The sequence below is a fragment of the Nilaparvata lugens genome, chromosome 8 (assembly GCF_014356525.2).
Source record: "Nilaparvata lugens isolate BPH chromosome 8, ASM1435652v1, whole genome shotgun sequence".
Classification (NCBI taxonomy): Eukaryota; Metazoa; Arthropoda; class Insecta; order Hemiptera; family Delphacidae; genus Nilaparvata; species Nilaparvata lugens.
Window position 1 is genome coordinate 41,548,045 of NC_052511.1, and position 22,269 is coordinate 41,570,313.

The window sequence follows — 22,269 nt, forward strand, 5'->3', positions numbered from 1 at the left end:
AATATATTTGAGTTGAAAAAAAATACAATGTGATTATCAACTTGTTTTTTATTACACAAAAATTTATTTTCAACTAAGTTTATACAAATTGAATAAAAGCTAAGTTATTAAAACAAAGTATCAGCTCTCAAAAACCGATTTACAATAGTTAAAGTTATGATCTAGTTCGATAAGTTCGAACTTAAGTTTGATAGGTTGTATAAAACCGATCAATCAATTGGCCTATCAACCAAACAGTTTAATCCGTATAATAATTGTCATGATAAATACTTAATAATAACAAATTTGAACTTATTATATTCCAGGTCTTGATCTCTTTGGATGTTGGAAGGCTTTTCCCTCTAACAAAATGGCTCTCCCTTATCGAAAATTAACGAAATATATTTCATTTTACAGTCTACATCCATTCACTTTTAAACTGATCAATCTTTAAAAAATACTCGTATCCTAGTAGAACTGTAATGCAAAAGTACTTGATGTACTCTTGTTACGTATCTGTTTTCTCTGAGCTACGGTAATTATTATCACATATTGTAACATCACTTTCCAGTTCGTTCTTGTACTAACACATTATTTTCTGAAAATTCATTTTGTTACTAAATTTATCTACTTACAACTAATATTACAGAATAGGACGATGAACCAAGAAAATAATTATTATAAACTAGTGGACATCTATAGGTTATTTTGTTCCGCAACAAAACCAATTTACGATAAGGTTACTGCAGTTGTAATCAAATCTTGTAACTGAATCTTGATATCAAAATATTAGAGGATTTATTATTTCACTTTTTGTGTAGTTGAGAAGTTGATATTGTGGTAATTATTCATATTAAATAAAAATACTAAGAAATTGTCAAAAACCACAGATTTATTGATACTTAGAAAGACCGGTTTCAAACTCTGAGTTTGAGTTTATCAGAGATTGACAATGGTGTAACAACCGAAACCGGTCTTTCTAAGTATCAATAAATCTGTGGTTTTTGACAATTTCTTGGTATTTTTATTTAATATTTATTATTTCTGTACTTATTTCTGCAATTGTAAAAAGTTTAGTTTCTTGATATCGAAATATTAGAGGATTTATTATTTCTGCAATAATTGTAAAAAGTTTAGTTTCTTGATATCAAAATGTTTTAGGATTCATTATTTCTGTACTTATAGGAGGGGCCATTACCGGTCTTCAACCGACTTCCTCAACTGGTCAATTTTGTCTTGGTCTTCTGAATACGGATATTTGGGGATCAGAAGACTCAGAAATCCTCCTCCTGAAAAAAGAATAATTCATTCAATTTTTGCAATCAAGTAGTTTGAATAATTAGCCTATCACTATAGGCTCACTGTGAACATACCAAATAAAGCCATCAACTTAGATTAGACAATAATTTAGTTTTTACAAATAAACTAGAAAATTACTATATTTTTATACTTCCATCTTTCTACAGCCTACAACACTTACACGTGAGTAGCGGATGCATTTTGAAGAAATTTGTACCCAAAGTATGGATTATCACAACATGAATAAATGTGAGAAACATGAAAATTTCGTTCGAATTACAACTCAAGAAGAAGTCTTCAATGGTGAGTTTAATAGTAAATTTCAGTAATATCTTGTACTTTAAAGTGTTATAATAAATTTGGTTTGAGCCATATGCTCATAACAGTAGAACATGTTTAAGAAGTAAATTACATATTGAAATAAATATAGAAGTTAATTGGTAAATCATGCCGTCGTAAACTTCATTATTATGCTTATACAGAATGACACAAAAAAAGGTGATCATAATTGATTATTTTAAACGAGAATGAACCGTTAATATTACATCAATAAAGCAGTGGCGTATTTTCAAGGCTAGCTAGGCTAGCTGCGAAGCCCAACTAGTTTTAAAAAATAATTATTATTATCCATATACTATTCAGAAGAGGTAGAAAATTTCATAAGAACAGTAGTGGCTTCATGTTTTAACTCAAATTTAGCGTGTGTGATGCGGCGCGATGAGGCCGTATACGCAAAGCTTATAGGCAAAGCCGAGCGCTAGCCTATCGGCCTATAATGACAATGTTATTCTCAAAGGAGGAGGGGTGGGGAGTGAGTAGGTTCCTTTTGCATTGTGGTGAATTGGAGCGAAGGCTTCGCTGATGGGAGAGCATGACTTCGTCCAAATATTGACGATAACAGCCGAATAAAGCCGATGAGAGTTGACAGTTGAGTGCAGGCTTGAAATGTTATTGTTTGAGGTTATATTTTGTCTTTGCCAGTTTTTGTTCGATCTGTTCAAGCTTATTGCTTTTACAAGTTTGTTTTATTTCTTATTGTTCAATAGCAGGTAACCCGTGCTTCGCAAGAGCGATTTGAAGCACAAATAGGTTGAATTTAGTTTAATAGTTCCATGCTGATATTGAAAGTATAACAACTGTAATAATTTACAATGAAGTTTTTTGACTTTTGAAAGGTAATTTTAAAATTACTGTGCGGAGGGTTGGATTTGCCAGAAGAGCTAGCCTTGGATAAGTTTTGAGGCTACGCCACTGCAGTAAACCTATATCAGCTACAGAAGGCATATAGAATGTATCGTCTATAGAAGGCATTGACAAAACAGAGGATCGGCAACGTTTTTCTCCTATCTTCCTCCTCTGCCATTATAACGTGACCTTCACTATAGGGTTAATATTACAAGAAAGTGTATGTTACCAAAACTGACGGCTGCAACTAAGAGGATTGGCACAGCGCAACTAATGTCCAGTAGATGGCCAAACACAAGATTACTGACCATTGCTCCCAATCTTCCCGAGAATATGGTCAAGCAAACGCCCATGCCACTGAAAACAAAAACAGTTATTCAATCCAATTTATCAAGTACAGAAATGGAATAGTAACGTAATGTGATAAACGTATTCCAAATTTGTGCGATATACAGTCTGATAAGTCACTCCCTATTTTTATACAGCTTTAATTTCTTTATTTATGAACCAATTTTGTTAGAACTACATTTGTTAGATAGAGCACTCCTTGATGTTGTGTTCAACACCAATTTTCATTTGTTTCAGTTTGAAAATGCCCCCTCTCTTGACTGTGGAAGAACGAGCTGAAATAGCAGCTCTTTATGAGTTCTGGGGATCTGTGGTGCGAGTACAAATGTGGTGGAGGGCTAAACGAGATATCCATGCAACAATGGATGCAAAAACATTGAGATCTTTTTCAAGAATCGTTGCAACAGAACAGAGTAACGTGAAAGACCACTTTCACGAGATCCTTGATGCAATAATTTCCTAGGGCTCCTCATGAACATTTCACGAACTCTGTCAACATTCTCTGCTGTCCTTGACGTTGATGGTCTTCTATCTGCGACACTCCCATTTGTTAGTAATTTGGAATGGAATTTTGGAATTTTCAACAGTTACGCATCCAGTGTTGCATGGATCCCTCGTTCAGCCCTCCAATATATTTGTACTCGCATCACAGATCCTCAGACCTCATAACGAGCTGCTATTTCAGCTCGTTCTTCCACAGTCAAGAGAGGGGGCATTTTTAAACTGAAACAAATTAAAATTGGAGTTAAACACAACCTCAAGGAGTACTCCATATAACAAATGTAGTTCTAACAAAATTGGTTCATAAATAAAGAAATTATAGCTGTACAAAAATAGGGAGTGACTTATCAGACACTCTGTATATCAGAACATCACATCAATAACTCATAAAATACATTAAAGCATGCATCAAACATATCACAGGAGCAATCAAGTTGCTAGTCACTAGATCTTAGTTTTAATTCAATCGACACGAATTCACTGCCTCTCAGGCATTATTTGATATGATTTGAACAATAATTAGAAACTTCCGTAAAATTACCTTATACTTGGAGGAAACATATCAACAATCAGTGAATTGATGACAAGGTGCGCAGTTCCAATAAAAAACTGGAACAAAGCTGAAACGATCAGATTCTGGGTGGAGTTCTGAAGGAAGTAGATGACAAGAACGCAGAAGCCAGAGGCAAACATGAGGAACGCTGAAACATAGCAACGCATATTTTATACTTGACCAATTTTAAATTTATTCATTGCAAAAACTCTAAGAAATAACTACCTAGTGAAAGAAAATAATCTACTTGCTCAGTACAAAAAATTTGTACAATAACAGTGGATTAGTTACTGTTTTAAAATCTTATAATAATTATTGTGAATTATTGTACAAGTATAATTATGTACAGTATTCATGTATCCTGTACATGTATTGCAGCTATACAATCAAATTGTATTTAATATATGTTTAGGGTTGTGTGGTAGAGAGGACGTATATAGTCCTAACTCCGCAATTATTCAATTATTAGTCCCAAAAAGGCAATTATTGAATCCAATTCACGAACTTCTAAAATGTTATCTGAATTTGGGAGAGAAATAGTGCTTTCTTGTTAAATAATGAATAACGAAAAAATCTATCGTTAGTTGATAACTTTCAACTGTGTATTTCAAATAAAAAATATTTATATTTTTGAAATCGTATTTATATATCTTGTTCAATTTTTAATAAAACACACAATAAAAAACAAAAATTCAAATCAATATGTGTCAATGACAAAACATTTAACAATAGAAAATTTAACAATATCAGTAGAAAATTAGGATGTGAAGTACAAGTAAAGCGTGAATCAACACAATAATCTCAATTTATAAAGTTGAACGAAATTATTCCAAATTAATTGCTATCATCTACCCTTAGATTCAGGCGCGGATCCAGGTGGTGGATCCACCTGTATACCACTTTTCCAAGTGGTGTTTGATAAACTACATTTGCAGAAATAAGTATCATGTATTTGAATGAACAAATCCAAAAATCCAATCCAAGGAATATAATACTGCTAAATATTAGCTTAATATTAAGAGGACCACTCCAATCACCCCCGGTCAGAGTCCTGGATCCGCGGCCTGCATAGACATTACTGCTTAACTGGGAAATTTGTTCAGCATTATATAATATATCCATTAGCAGTTAAATTAATAAAATATCTCATTATTCCTACTGATCATGGATTTTTAGATTTTCACAGATAACTTTTGAAACTTCTTCAAGAGCAAATGAATTGTTATTTGGTGATTCAAATCCATTGGCATTTCTGTTTAGTTTTATATTCCATAACTGGAGTCTCCAAGACGTAATTGAAAAAAAAATGAATAAATGCAATCAGCTTTCATTTTCCCTCTATTTTTAAAACCTCTCAATTTCTCTTTTAGGCCTTCTTTAGGTTCCGAAAAATATTTTCCAGACTGCAAAGTTGTTGTATTTATCAAATTTATTATTGAAGTATCATTTATTGTAATAAAAATGAACAATTAACTGTTGAACTGTCTCTTAGAATGGTTATGGTATTTTTTGGATGTTGTGGTTTAGTTACTCACCCAAACATGTTTGTGAAAAACAGAGTGCAAGTGAGTGTCGTAGTTTTGAGTGTTGGCATCAAGAACAAACCCTGACCTTGTTGAGCCAGGTCACTTATTGCCTGCCATACTGAGCTGCTCGATTCATTTTGACAGCAGCTGTCCGATTTCCTTTCTTCACACCACAATGATTTGACCTGTCAAAATCACAGAGCAAAATCATAATTTATGAGATAATAAAGGAAAAAATTGACTTATAAATGTGAGGAGGCAGCGTTCAAAAAAGAACCTGTCACAAAAATCAAAAATCGAGTTATTGGTATCATTTTAAAGGTTATGTTGATAGCTACAAGCCTGCATGCTCAGAACTGGCCAGAAAAAATCTAGTCCAATGTTATTTAATAGTAGAACTTGACACATCAAACAAAAAGAGTTTCGTTCACAAGTAGTTTCTGATCAAACAAGGTTTAGTCACAACCAGCCAATCACAAAGCAGTAACCATGGAAACCGCAACCCATGATGCTTTGCAAATCTAGACACCCGGCCTGACTTTTACATAATGTTTGAGGTTATGTTAGTGAGTTTTGACTTTTGATAGTGATGAATTACAGCAGTAAATTTGAAGCTGAGTTTGAATCTGGAACAACAAAAATGATATTATATCATCCCATTTAAAATCAGATAATTTTAAAATTAAGTATTGGAAAACAGATGAAAAACCCAAGTAATTGTTTTTAGTGAATTTGGGCCTTGGATTGAATAATAATATTCATCCTGGCTGTTTTCAAATCACTGATTAAACCGACATTCAGGAGACAATCCAGTCACATACTGAAAGTGTAAAGAAGGTCGTTCAAAAGAAGTTTTGTCCACATGTGTCAATCAAAGACATTTTAAGCTTTATTATCCAAAACTAAATATTTTAGGAAAAAAAAGTTGATGCCTGACTAATCATGTAAAAAATTCAATTCTCTACACTGGTTAATATTGTTACAACAGTTTTTTGTCATTTGTGAGAAATCAGCTTTTGGTGACAAGATTTTTTGGAACGCCGCCTCCTCATGTACGGGATAGGAAATTCACGAATGACGCATCATATGATTAGCTTGAAATCCTGCATATAGATTCTTAATTCACCAAGGATCGTTTTATAGGCCTATTTACAATCATTCAAATTTCATCACGTAAAATTTTCAGTTTGTCGAGTTTTCAATTCGCTATGCTTCCAGTTTGTTATACTTTGATAGCGTTGCTTGAGAGTGAATTTCCTTCACGAATGACGCATCATCACGTCAAAACTACTGGACTGATTAACTTGAAATTTTGCATTATAGATTCTTAATTACTGAGGATGGTTATAGGCCTATTTACAATCCTATAAGATTTCATTACGTGAAGTTTTCTTTTTGTCGAGTTTTCAATTCGTCATGCTTCCAGTGTGTTTGCTATACTTTGCTAACTTTGCTTGAGAGTGATTATAGATACAATGGTGTATTTAATGGTTTCATTTTCTATCTACTTATCCTTCTTCTATCTATATATCCTCCATATATTGTGATATTACAATTTTGTCCCTAAAAATCGAATCTCCGATTCGATACTCAAGGTCAATAAAAGTCAATAATCAATATGTGGTGATTATCTATATATCCATATCTTATAATATCTATATATCTATATAGATATTATCAATATCTATATATTTTTAATTCTACAAAATCTCAGTAGGTTATATTTTCAGTTTGTCGAGTTTTCAATTCGTCATGCTTTCAGTTTGTTATACTCTGCTAACTTTGCTTGAGAGTGATCATAGATAAAATGGTGTATTTAATGGTTTCATTTTCTATCTACTTATCCTTCTTCTATCTATATATCTATATAGATATTATCAATATCTATATATTTTTAATTCTACAAAATCTCAGTAGGTTATATTTTCAGTTTGTCGAGTTTTCAATTCGTCATGCTTCCAGTTTGCTATTCTCTGCTAATTTTGCTTGAGAGTGATCATAGATAAAATGGTGTATTCAACGGTGTTATTGTCTATCTTCTCATCCTTCTTCTATCTATATATTTTAAATTCTTCAAGATTTCAGTAGGTCAGGTTTTTAATTACAACCTTGCGGACCACGGGTTACCTGCTAGTCTCTAATAAAATCTTCCATCTCACTTTCTATTTATTTATTTATTCATTTATTAGGTTAGTAAAAACAATACAACGATCGGAAAAGAAAAAACAGGCTATTGCCCAAAACTTCTTCAATTTCCTAATTTAGTTGCAAATTTCCAATAGCCTACTCACCACATATTGGTCAGTAGACGTGCCAGTGTTGTAAGCGTAGATGGAAGCGAGTGTATCACGCGCCTCCTGTTGTCTGCCCTGTGTGAGCAGGAACCGGGGGCTTTCCGGCAATAAGGAGAGCAGGAGAGCACTGAGGAGGCTAGGTAGCGCCACAATCGCGATCAGAAATCGCCACGAGTTGAAGATGAAACTGTTAATCGAGTAGGACCATTGCATCGGGATCACAATCCAGGCTATAGCTGCATCCACACATAAAATTATGTCAGCACTTGAAATGAATTATAAATTATATTCAATAAATAATAATAAGTATGGAATGAATAATTTCATCTAATAATTAATTCTACCACCAAAATTTTCAACTTTACAAACAATATTAAAAATTATAATCAAGAAAAAATTAGATTGTTTAATGTCATATATGACAGTATGAGGGTTAAGTTTAAGAGAGGGCCGACTGCGCCCTAACTTCGCCCTCCTAGGTCAAAAATAAAGGCCCCACGATTCTATTCTATTCTATTGTATATCTCTCTATCCATGTTTGGGTCAACAGAGAAATAAAAATGTACAAAAGATAGATGAAAAGATAGTGAGTCAACAAAAGGTATATCTATTCATGTAGTGGGTAAACAGAAAGATAGACATATAGAAATGAAAGAAAATATAGATAGATAGTTAGCGGGTTACAGAAAGTATCTCTATCCATGTTTGTCTACAGGGAGATAGTAGATTGAATAAGAAGATTCACATTGATGGAAACAGAAATATTTCGGATCTTTTCCTTGTATTTATTCATTTATCAATTTTTACTATATTAATGAATAAAACAGATATTTTGTAAATTTTCACATATTGAATTCATATCCATATGTTCTATTCACAATCATGTAGCCTACGGTATTTATTATTGTAAATTATTGAATGAGTCAAGTTCTCAAGTAATAGGAATTTCTGAGTCGTCCACGAAATATAAATAGCAATCAATAGAGCAACATAAAAATATAAAATAACATAACATATTTAATTAAGATTTTCGTTTAATAATAATAACATAGCAGCCTAATATTTATTAGTATAGGCTACTATATAAAGAAAAATTATAGATCAGTTTGAAAGTTGATATATACGTAAAAGAAGGGTATAACTTATAGAAGAAAAAAATATAGTGTAAAGTTTTAAAATATTGAATTCAGTTATCTTCATTGATCAATCTCTAAAAATTTTGTATCTCTGTTTGAATAAAGTTTTATCTAAAGTTTTGAATGAGATTGGAACAGAATACGGAAATAACCCCAAAAAGAGAGGATAAAGAGAATAAGCTGATAAAATGGTCAGGAAGCCTCAACATTCATATGGAAGACGCCATTGATTGACTAAAAGTAACTAATGAGGCCAAAGCGGACAAAAATAAAATTTATTATTTTTCTATCAATTGAAATTGAATGAATAATATCAAAAACAAACACAGTAACAAGAATGAATAAAATAGAATTAGAATTTTGTTGTTTTTTATCCATTGAAATTAAATAAATATTGTGATGCACATCAACACGAATGAATGAATAATTGAAAACAATCAAGTTTGAGCGATGATTCAGCCTTGATGTTTGCAAGTTAACTATGACCGTTTCATTTATTACTCACCTGGCATGATTGCCCAAGAAAGAGTCCATGAAACGCCTACATAGCAAATCATTTTGGCTCTCAGTCTTTCTGGAAAAAACTCTCCCATATAAGCCAGAATCAGAGCACTTGGTCCTCCCACTCTGTAAAAGTAAAATATGATTAGTTAAATAAAATATTTTTCTTTGAAGAGTGTGAATTGTTATTTTTTAAGTGAAATTGACATAACCTACATTTTGATTCGGACAGTATATAGTACGGAGATGAGACAGTCTTGGGCATAAGTCTATTGTGCCTTTCCTTGTGTCAAGTATTTTTATTCAATATGATGAATAAATAAATAGATAACTACATAAATAAATATTTCACTCTCTAATTGTCATTTTAATATGTTGTTAAATCAACTTAAAATCAATCATTGTAATTTTTAAATAAATTACATAACTTATTTTTCATCTATGATCTATTTTCCACAACATCTTTCAATAATCTTCAGGTGAACTCAAGTATTGACCGAGCGAAGTGAGGTCTAAGATTCAAGTCGAAGGTTTGGCATTTCTTTAAATGTTTATATGCTGCGCATTTACGGCGATACGCGGTAATAGATTTTCATGAAATTTGACACGTTTGTTCCTTTTTGAATTGCGCGTCGACGTATATACAAGGTTTTTGGAAATTTTGCATTTCAAGGATAATATAAAAGGAAAAAGGAGCCTCCTTCATACGCCAATATCAGAGTAAAAATCAACTATAGAATTATTCATCATAAATCAGCTGTCGAGTGGATTATAAAATGCATGCCATGACGCATGCAATTCAATATCTCAATGTAACTTGTTAAAAAATCAGCAGCTGTGTAGACTATTAATTTCATGCCTCATTGAATGCAATTTTTATGCACTATTAAATGAACTATTGATTGCGTGCAATAACGCATGCAATTAATAACTAAAATAACATAGTATTGTCACTCGAACTTTATCTGCTTTGAACTCGGGCTGTCCAGTTGCCAGTATGCCTTGAAGGAGATAAGCTTTTGATGTTAGCATTTTTGATACACCAACCCCAACAGCCATTAGTCGTTTCACAGCGATATCTCGCCGACACGACATACAGGCAGGATTTACTCTGATGGACAGTATAAGAGGAGGCTGCGGTTTATGAATGCGCGAGGTTTACTGTTCACAGAACTACTAGTAAGGATCGAGTCAAATTTATAAAAAAATCACGGTAATTCACCAACAACCTTTCCAGATTTCACAGTTCACATTCGCAATATCATGTATACTGGTGATAATTCCACTGCTAGATTTAACTTTAAAATATGAATATAACATTTTTAATATTATAGTTTATAATAATTTTATAATTATCCTGGCAAATAATTTTTGGACAGTAGCTCTCATCGAATTTTCATGTAGCTGTTAAACCTGTTGTCAATATTTGCAGTAGCAGAAGTTTTCGGGGTAATATATAACATTTTCCACTCCAACAATATAAGAGCAGAAATTCATCTGCTGTTAGACATAATTTAGAAGCGATTTGTTCTTGATTACAACCAATTCTACTATAGCGAGGTTCACTACAAACTGTCAGCATTCCTTGTGAAGTACATCAGAATGCTAACCATTCAAGAATGGTGACAGTTTCAAGTGAATTTCACTATAGTGTCTATATGTCTGTGAGTGAATGCGAACAAAGAGGCAAAAATAACACCTGCGAACACTATGAAAAACTACCTATCTACCGTATCTCTGTTTGCATACCACCTAATAGTAGAGGCGTTCATTCATTTAGATATCCATCTGTATTTCCTCTACAAGTGACATATTTTATAGTGTGTAGCATATTATTCACTCAATAAACTTAGCAAATGATCCGATAATATCAACATCTATGTTCATTCATCTGTTGGACTTGTTTGCTCAAATGTTTTAGTTTTTATTTATTTATGTTAGCTTGTTAGGAATATGTTAAGTGATTAATTCGTACTATATTAGTATGTACTGAAAAAGTAAGACAAGGTCCAACCAAAGCTCAATGTTTTCGGATGAATAGGAGTTTACATATATCTTAATATCTTGTAGATTATAGTAATGGATGTAATTATATGAAATAATACTTTATTTGTAGACCAATCATTTCGATATATAGCATTAAAAAATATAAATTAGAAGCTCGTTAATGGATGTAACTATTATGATATATTTCTTCTTGTGTCTTCATCCTACTTGAACTGTTGATATAAATATCTTGTAATTAAAATAATTAATATTAATCTTGCACTTTTACAACAGTACTTACGGTTTACTTGTTTGACGGACGCGTTTCCTAGTACCTTTTCTAGGTACTCCTAGCTAGGTGTACCTAGCTACTCCTTGTACGCTGAGGATGTGGCTCAGTGCCATGAAACGCGTCCGTCAAACAAGTAAACCGTGAGTACTGTTGTAAAAGTGCAAGATTGATATTAATTATTAAAATTACAAGATATTTATATCAACAGTTCAAGTAGGATGAAGACAAAAGAAGAAATATATCTTAATAGTTTTATCCATGAACGAGCTTCTAATTTATATTTTTTAATACTGTATATCGAAATGATTGGCCTATAAAGAAAGTATTATTTCATATAATTACACCCATTACTATAATCTACACACTATTTTACACGCCCATTCATTGGTTATTCACACCTTTATTGACGAAGATTTTTATCACTCCAAGATTTTCCATTCACTAATATCAAATTAACATGTGCTGACGTTACACAAATGCACTACGGCTTTGTTTACGGAGGTAGTGATATGAGTCACATGAAATAAATTTCGTCATGATACGTTTGATGCAATTTTTTCCAATACATCTCTTTGTGAGTGTGACATTAAAACCATTTATCTGGATATATGGATGTACTAAAAAATATACACACATGAAAATCATTGGATTCAAATGTTAATCGATGAAAATAGACAAAAAATTAAATTATACAATTAAATTTGATCTCACTCAAATAAATTATCATATTTTTTCAATTCAACAAATGAGGCACAATGATGTGTTTCATAAAGTTTTTTTTATCTTTATAATTTTCTCAATTCAACAAATGAAGCATAGTGATGTATAATTTCATAAAGTTTTTTCTTCAAAAGACTTGAATAATGAAAAGGCACATGAACTTACATGAAACCGTTGAAATATCTGAATATGAGGAGAACATAGAATCGCTGAGACAAACTGGAGAAGAGAGTTAGAAGACCATCGATCAGCATTCCGCTTACCAACACCTTTCGTCTGCCAATCATATCAGCCAAAGCTCCCCACAGAAAACTGCTCGTCAGGGCACCTGAAACACCAAAACCAAATTTTCAACCTCATTCCCAAATTCAATAAAGAATTTATAATCTGATGAAGTGCTGCTTATTTCATCAAATAAGTGGAGAAAATCAAGGCTACCTTACTTCCCTTCATAACAATTGAAGCAACACTTCCCTACATAAAATTGTGTACAGAGCATTTCCAAGTTATCGTATGGAGAACTTTGGTTTCTTATTTCTTCATAGCAAAAATTAATATGATCCGCATTGATTTCATAAAAAAAAACAATGAAAATAAAATGGACCTTCTTCTAGGAAACATATTTTACTTGTTTGAAAAAAACAATAAACCTTTTTTAAATTATAAAAAAATAATTTTGAAACACGTATGAAGTGAAAAATGCACCATAAGTTTGATGATGACCTACCCCAGGTCGAAACGATCGTCACTGCTATAATAATAATATAGAAAACTGAATTTTAAAACACTTATGAAGTGAAAAACGCATCATCAGTGTGATGATGATCTACACCAGGTCGAAACGACCTATTATCACTGCTAATAGTAAGTGCATTTTTCACTTCATAAGACAGTGTTTTGAAATTCAAGTTTCAAATAATTAGTGAAAAAGAATATATATGCAACACATTAAAAAGTTATTGAAATAATCCGGGACTTGTTTCATCTCCAGGTGCAAATTAAAAATGAAAATCTCATTTTTATTACTGAAAGTACGGTATCCTTTTTTTATCCATAATTTATATTCAGAATTTTTGTTTCATTTCCCAAAATAAAAGCATTATGGAGTGGCAGAGAATCGGGCCACTTGTTAAAAATTCAAACTATTTGAAACTTGCTCAAACTAATTCAAAATAAAAATCATAACTTTGTTGTAGTTCAGGCACTGTGTTATGGTACTTGTAAATATTTGAAAAAACACTTACTTTTCTTGGAGTATTGAGGAATGCATTTCACTCCTGAAGAGGAGCTTCATCAGCGTCAATAAAAATATTTTTTTCATTTCATTTCTATTACTGAAAGTAGCCCTTTTTATCCGTAATTTATATTCAGAATTCTTGTTTTATTTCCCAAAAAGCATTATGAAGTGCTGGGAGAGATTTGGGGAACAAACTTTCTTGGAGAAAATAGGTGCTCTTATTGCAGTTTTACTATTTTATTCTCTTCCAGTTTCAGTTTTCTTCCATCTTGTATTGTTCGTCAATAATCGAATGTATTATCAACTCGTATAGCCCAGTCATATTCACAATTATTTATTTACATTTACATTTCATAATACACAAATCAAATACATGGCCAGAAAAGGACCAATAGGCCTAGGCCAAAACGGTTCCCTTTCCGAATTTTGATGGAAGTATTGAAACATACAAAATCTATCTTATTGTATTTGGTGTTCAATTTTGAGGTTTTTTCTTACCAGCAAGGAAAACAGCATTGAGTAGTCCCATCTGCTCGGATGTGAGGGAGAGGTCACATTGAGCCGATGGCAGGATGTAGGCATTCAGGTTGGTTTCCAATCCTGCCGCCAAAAATGTCAATCCACTAACAAGAGCAAGTAATGTGTGGAATTTCCCCGTTCCTGAAAAAAATATTAACGTTTTTTTATTAATACAAACATGTATTAATTGAATATTACATGTTATTAATATATTTTACAAACTCAGGTAATCAAATCTGATTAGTAAATACAGAGTGATTATAAAAGGACTTTACAACTTTGAAATCACATAATTATTTATTGAAATTACTCACAGAATTGAGAAAGGTGTCATTTTGTTACAAAACACTTCAAGTTTAAGGTGTGGGAGTTATTTTGGTTGGATGTGACAGCCGTTGGTAATGTGGCATACATCCCACCGACAATCGATTTCTTGCGACACTCGTGCCAGAATAACTTGTGCAACCGCAACGATGATCCCATTTCGGAGGTCATTGAGATTGTCTGGTATACCAGACGGTAAAGAGGCGGAACATAAACCTTATCCTTAATGAAACCCCACAGGAACAAATCAATCGGTGTTAAATCTGGTGAACGAGGTAGCCATACAATTGGCCCTGCACAGCCAATCCAGCGAAGTTGAAAGCAATTATCTAGAAAATCCCGAACTCCTCCATAGAAATGATAGGTGGTGCACCGTCATGCTGAACAAGTGCTTTTTTACTTTCAGCACGACGGTGTACCACCTCATTTCCACGGAGAAGTTCGGGATTCTCTAGACAATTGATTTCCACGTCGCTGGATTGGCTGTGCAGGGCCAATTGTATGGCCACCTCGTTCACCAGATTTAATACCGATGGATTTCTTCCTGTGGGGTTTCATTAAGGATAAGGTTTATGTTCCACCTCTATACCGTCTCTTCACCGTCTGGTATACCAGACAATCTCAATGACCTCCGAAATGGGATTATCGCTGCGGTTGCACAAGTTATGCTGGCTCGAGTGTCGCAACAAATCGATTATCAGTGGGATGTATGTCGCATGACCAACGGCAGTCACATCCTACCAAAATAATACCCACACCTTAAACTTGAAGTGTTTTGTAACAAAATGACACCTTTCTCAATTCTGTGAGTAGTTTCAATAAATATTTATGTGATTTCAAAGTTGTAAAGTCATTTTATAATCACTCTGTATTATGTAAAATAATTATTATAAAATAAATGATTAGTAAAACGAATCGATTCTTATTATTCAATTCGTAGTTATCTCATTCATTGGATCCGGAAAAAATAGAAATATTATTGGTTACAGAAAAAGGAGCATTTACTTGAAAATTTGTGAATATAATGAATAATATAATAATGGAAAGAACTGGCTTATACATGTACAGGATAGGATATTCACGAATGACGCATCATCACGTCTGAACTGATTAACTTGAAATTTTGCATATAGATTCTTAATTTATCGAAGATGGTTATAGGGCTATTTTAAACTCTTCAAAAGATTTCAGTAGGTCAAGTTTGCGGTTAGTCAAGTTTTTAATTGGACCCTTGCGGAGCACGGGTTACCTTATGCTAGTCAACAATAATAGTAAAATTGAGACTGATGACCTCAAATTTTCGTTGTCATCACAAATATATGTATGTTACACACAACAAAGCAAACAGTGCAAGCTCAAATATATGTCTACCGGTATTCATAATGCATAATTCACAATATTAGTCATCTTGCTTTATGGGTATTAGTGGAAAATCGAAATGGTTTTCAACTTTTTAATGCGTAATAAAGGGCATTTAATTGGTTCAACATCAACTAATTCTGATAAGAAGCTGCTTCAGATCAACACTAATCATGTAATCATTGTATGCTTTTGCTAGGACAAAATTGCTTAATCAATCATTGAATACGTATTATTAATCATTTTGTTCACATCTTCAAAAATTTACTAGATAAAATACTTTTTTTCTAAAATAATTAAAATAGGACAAGCAGAAAATAATCAATAAACTGTTGAAAAATGTTTTCAATTGCACTGAATCCAGTTCATATAGGTACGGTGTAGGCAGCTCAATATACTACTAAAAAAATGATTTTGAGCCAAACTTGAGTGAAAATTTATTCGTTGCATAATACGTCATCTATTCAACAAACTTATAAAAAATATGCATGAAATGTAAAACGTGAGAATATGAAGTATTATATTATTTATAAAAAAACATAGGTTTCAGTAGGATTTAATTACCTGTCAAAGACAATGCTTCTTCATAGTTGACATCATGCTTTTCCTCTTTACTGATTTCACTCTTCTCTGTTACTGTAAAAAAGAAACAAATAATTCTACTAACATAATAAAAATGTATCATAATTCATTTTTTATTCAAATTATTATAACGAACTTTGAAGTAAATAAACTCGTTAAATCAACCAAGTGAATTATATGGTTTTAGCTCATACCAATCCACATGTCTTTTACTACATTTATTTCTGTTGCTCTATGAAACAAGATCAAAATTTTATGTATCGAAAAAATAAAAACTCCTATTGTTTCTTTATCAAAATAGTATATGTAACGTAAGTACCCTATAGATAGATATTCTAGGCGAAACAGCTAACAGAAGATTTTAGCACTTTTGCAGCAAAAAAATGATCAGTTAATAAACCCGTCATTCAAGGAACCATGACCTGAGCCCACTGAAAAATGGGCTATTTGAGAGAATTAAATTTAATAGCCGATGATAGCTTCAATTTTTCTCTCTCACTTCCTCCTGCATGTACGCCGGCTAGTAAGTTTCTGAATCCCTTTTCTTGTAGTGTCTTTCTATCTTTTTCTAACTCGTCACATCCACCTTTTATTTGAACTGCATCATTCCTCTTTATGTTGGCGTGACCGAACATGTAATTAAAAATTTATTGGCTTTTCGACAAAAATTAATTGATGACAACTGTCAGACGGTTAGAAATTTTCTCTCACAATTATTAACTTTTGTGACTCCTCTAGTATGTTGTTGAAGATTCAAAATATCTAAAAATTGAATGATAGAGAGGATTAACTCTTACTAAAGGAGGGTATTCCATTATCTGTATGTTCATTGATCTTATCAACAAAAAGCAATCCTTATCATTAAACAGCAATCCCTTGAGTAATTTTTATTCATCTATCCTCGTTCCTCAAATCTATGCCTTTGCCAATCAGTTGAATTTACTCATGAGGAAAATATTCATTTTCGTAAATTCAAATATTACAATGACAAATTAAAAGGTTTCACAATTTCAATATGAGTTATAACGTTTTTATACAATTTTTATGTGAATTGAAAAAATAAGGAGCATAATATCGGAAAACAAAAATCAGAAACAACAAAAACCAGGTGTGATTCAATGATTGATTCCACATGAACCAATCAGAGAAGCCTTCTTTCCGAAAAATCCTTATCTGATTGGTTCTCGTGGAGTTAATCATGATTAAAATTCAACTGGCTCTTGTGCAACCGGGCCTTTGAGAACTTCACGTTGAGTACAGCGATAAACAGATACGTTCTCAAGTCGGAATGAATCAATCAAATCCTCAAGAATAAACTCTGTGGAAGATTTATTTGAACCACAAAATTAATTTTAAATTAATTTAATTGAAGGCAAGAATTTGAATGAATGAATCAAAAACACTAATCACTCACTCTTCTGAATGAAAAATACTAATATTTATTTATTTATCATTTACAATCAACTTAAGGACAAAAAAACAGGCTACAGTCTAAAACTTCTTTTCATCCCAATTTCATAAAATAAATTGTCCAAATAAAACTCATGAATTTATATGCTTGGTCATTTTCTTGGAAAAAGTATAAGAGGTAGCAAGATGTATAAAAGGCTTCCACGAGCAATGATATAATATTCAGATCATCAGAAGGAGGTGCAAGTTCACGGCATTTGGTGAAGGTATAACTTGTTTACCAGTTCATTAGTCTGAAGATGAGTTTACCTTTCTTGCATAGACGCCGGTTGTGAGGAGGGGGGGGGGTTTCCAGAGGTAGAGGTAGACTACTGCTGCCATCCATTGTCACCAGCCGATTGTTATCTTTTGGCAAGGTCATTAATCCATACTCCACTATGTCTGATACATTTTGTGTGATGGAAAGATTGACACTGGAATTCGCGTTTCCAAAACAATATCGAAATGTTTATGAAACTCTTCAATTTCACTTCACATCACGAACTGTTCAATGATCACTTTTTTAATAATTTATTTATGACTGCAGTTTAATTTGAAGCATTTGAAGTAAGAAATTTTTAAAGGTCGCTATGGATGAATATAATGCGGTTTTTTCCTCTCTCAACCATCGTGATAATTTGTAAATTAATAAATTCAAAAACCAGAAGGTTTAAGGCCCAGCCTGCATGCATTTAATAATTTGCATTAATTATATTTATATATTGAATATTGTCAAATTAATACATATATACATATAGTTTCACACTTAGATATTGATTAATCTAGTGGTTTATTAAATTTGAAAGCAGCATGAGGATAGTTTTTGGCGTATTTTAAGAGTGGCGCAACATTAGAAAAAATAATATTTGGACTGGATATTTCAGACCCTTTATATATTATAGAACTATTTATTTGGGTAAATTATAATTAAATAAGATCTGTGTCTAGTAGTTTACAGTTGAATGTAGGTACCTAGGTATTTTAGTTGAATATTTGAAATTACAGGTAGATCAGTAGCAGAACTCCCGAAAACTAAATGCTAATATTATAGAGCTTTTCATTAATATCAAAATATAATACAGTAAAGCATTATTACTATAGTATTCATAATTCATTAAGAATTATCACTATCACTAAAAATGGCAGCTTCAGGGACTTATATAATTTTATTGCGATCGTGAATCTAGTACAATTCATTTATTCATAAAATGAACTTAAACTTTCATAATACTATGAAATTGATTTTCCGATTTCAATAAATGACTTTATTACAACTAGTAGATAGGTAGAATGATGAATCTACTAAATACAGAGATAAATATTGAGTTGTAAATTAGATTGAATACGAGAATGACAGGATCTTTATATTTTACTAGATTTGCATGGCATTTATAAATTAAGCTTTCATAGAAGTTTTGCTTTATGAAATAATTTGCAATAATATTTACATATCTGATGAATAGCAGCATATTTATCGTATTTTATGTAAAATTTGTTCCATTTTAATGTAGGCTACAATAATCAATTATCAATCCAACCATACTGAATAAAGTTGCAAAAATTCTCATGCGTTTTCCGATAATCATATTCTTTTTTTAAATTCTACACAGAATGATGACCACTCTTTAAACATGATCAAGCTGCGTTAAACATCAGATAACACCGTGCAGTTGCCAATATTTTGAATTTTTTGTTAGTAAAATTAGTTATATTTGAACTTGATTTGAAGAGATAATTATTCCTAGGTACAAAATAAATAAAACATTATTTGTTCGGTTTTGATTGTATATGAGTAAGTTACGTTATGAAATTGAATCACGTGGAGTGTATTTAATATTTAAAATAATAATCAATAGAAGCAATAAACAGAAATTATTAAACATTGTGATTGTTAGTTCTTTAGGACCAATATTTGAACAATGATTATAATAACTACTTCAATGATTCCCATTTTTATAAGGATAAGAAAGTTCTAGGTTGCGGTGGGAGTTTCTGATTTTGGGCAAAAGATAAGAAATGTATATTGTATATAATCATATTAAAGCTAATTAAATAAGGACTGTGGAAGTGATTGTTCGCATAAAACCTGATTCAATATATTATTTGATTGGGCTAATGATTCATTAGGTGAATAGCTCTGTTGACTCATTTATGGTGGTCTTCTAGACTTAAAATTACTTCTCAAATAGGACTAATGACTCATTAATTGGGTTTATAGTCTGCATACTCGAATCATTCAAAATAAAATGTTGAAAAATAACTGAGTCATTTTGAAAATTAGAATGAAAATCCCAAGATTACTGATGACTATAATGAATCTTTAAAAAAAACTAAAATGTAGAAAAAATACTGTATATCCAGCTTATTTCTCAATAATTATTCAACTACAAATACAAAAATAATTTGACCATATTTGCCTTAAATTGATTGATACCAACACATGAAACTTACAATAACAATCTATTCAGGCTATTATTTGTCGTCTGCTCTTCTATAAGTTCCTAGAATTGAATTTACCCTTACCCAAATACAATATTATCATATATGAGGATTTCGGAATATTCCTATCACATTATATATTACATCATAAATGCATTGATGCTTTTATTTCTATAAGACATTTGAATAGGAACTTGAAATTATTATTATTATTATCATCATCATTATTCCTCACATCATGCACAAGTAGTTTAAAGCTGGGTTTACACCAAAGTTATTAACAAAATGTTAATAACTTAATCCTTATAGATTCTATTAGATTGAACGGAACTTGACAAACACATACTATGTTCATCATATGTGTATAATAAGTTATGTTATTAACATTTTGTTAATAACTAAGGTGTAAACCCAGCTTTAGAAGAAATTTGCGATTATCCTAAAGAGGTGTGAATTATTAGAATTTACAATTTCTCAATCACTATTGTTTTCTCTGGGAAGGCATACAATTCAAATATTTTATGTATGTTCAATTAAAAAAACAAATAGCTACAACTATTTGCAAAAAAATACGGTACTGTAGAATACAACCATTAGAATATTTGTAAAGTGAATGAAAATATTAAATTAAGTTATCTATCAGTAATTTTTGAATTGTTTCACGAATTATAATAGGGAGTCGTCATGCAGAACAATTTTTGAAAAATAGAGAAAGTATGGCCTCAAAAAAGACAGAATATTGTAGAGAAAACAATAAATATTGAATACAAATTATAATAGAATTATGTACTTAATACCGGTATCTTATAAATTTATTCATAATTTTTTACTTACTGTTAGTTTTGGTCAACGTTACAGTCCATAGATTCTGATTACTCCCTGAGTTTTGATAATCCTCGTTTAGTGAAGACATTTTCTCGAATTTTCTTTTAGGAAAAAATCAAAAGGAAATCTTTTAGAAAAGTGGAAAATTAAAGAGGACTATACGTCCTCACCCTAAATTTCCACTAACTTTTCGCGTCTTCCACTAAATTTCCGCTCACTTTATCTACAACTTGAAGAAAATAAAGTTGGATGTGGAATGCGTGAATGCGGTGAACTATCGAATGTGCATTCCTTTCAATATCAAATTTGTACTTAGTTTCTTACAGATAGTCGACTCTGTCACGTACTGTACATCTGGGGCAGTGAATTTGATACATAAGACCGTAAGAGTGTATTGGTTTAATGTAGGACTAGCAGATAACCCGTGCTCCGCAAGGGTCTAATTAAAAACTTGGCAACTGAAAACTTGACCTACTGAAATCTTGAAAAATTCAAAATAGGCCTATAAAACCATCCTCGGTAAATTGAGGATCTATTATGCAACAATTCAAGTTAATCAGCTCAGTATTCCAGACGTGATGAAGCGTCATTCGTGAATTTCTTATCACGCATGTGTTTAAGCAAATTCTTTCCTTTATTATAGACTAGCAATATCCCGTGCTTTGCATCGGGAAAATTTTGTGTTATAAAATACAATCTCCTCATGTCCAGGAAACATGAAAAATACAATAATTATTTATTATTTTGTCAAAATTCTGTGGATAATCTTCATCTGAGTTGAAAATCCTCAGCAAAGAAAAATTAGTTTCATATTGGTCTCAAACTTCCAATCTTTCATTTAAGAATCGGATGTGCCACCAATTAAGCCACTGAATCACTTGGAGAAAGTTCTTTTGGTCGGGCTTTTTTGTTGCGCAAATTTTGAATCAAAAATTGAATAAATCTGTTCTAATTACATTAAACTGATGAATAAGAATGGAAATAGTTCTTTAATCATCCTCATGTTAAAAGTATTGTTGATAATGAAATTTCAAGTTAATCAGTTCAATAGTTCAAACATGATGAAACATCATTCTTGTATTATCCTATCCCGTTCATAAATTAATCAATTATTTTCTTTAAAATATTCTAGAGTTATATATGAATAATCAAGCAAAGTATCAGAAACTGGAAGCTTGACGAATTGAAAACTTGAAAAACTGAAAACTTGACGTA

At 31.8% G+C, this 22,269-nt stretch overlaps 1 protein-coding gene across 1 annotated transcript; it reads right to left on the reverse strand.

Moving 5' to 3' along the window:
- Positions 1-30: 30 nt before the first annotated feature.
- On the reverse strand, positions 31-21,340 carry LOC111059246 (synaptic vesicle glycoprotein 2B). Its single transcript, XM_039435149.1, has 10 exons — positions 21,064-21,340; positions 16,324-16,395; positions 14,056-14,217; positions 12,486-12,648; positions 9,327-9,448; positions 7,683-7,921; positions 5,398-5,576; positions 3,854-4,033; positions 2,693-2,820; positions 31-1,268 (listed from the first exon to the last, which is right to left on the reverse strand). Exons 1-10 carry the CDS (start codon positions 21,140-21,142, stop codon positions 1,174-1,176), a joined length of 1,419 nt encoding a protein of 472 aa, XP_039291083.1. The 5' UTR covers positions 21,143-21,340; the 3' UTR covers positions 31-1,173.
- Between the last annotated feature and the right edge of the window lie 929 nt (positions 21,341-22,269).

What these genes read in the sequence shown, in the direction of transcription:
- LOC111059246 (XM_039435149.1), bottom strand. Translation starts at nt 21,142, where the DNA reads ATGTCTTCACTAAACGAGGATTATCAAAACTCAGGGAGTAATCAGAAT. An exon ending in AGATATTTCAACGGTTTCAT is followed by an intron (nt 9,449 to 12,485) that starts GTAAGTTCATGT and finishes TTACTTTTACAG; the next exon opens with AGTGGGAGGACCAAGTGCTC. An exon ending in CGTCTACTGACCAATATGTG is followed by an intron (nt 5,577 to 7,682) that starts GTGAGTAGGCTA and finishes TGATTTTGACAG; the next exon opens with GTCAAATCATTGTGGTGTGA.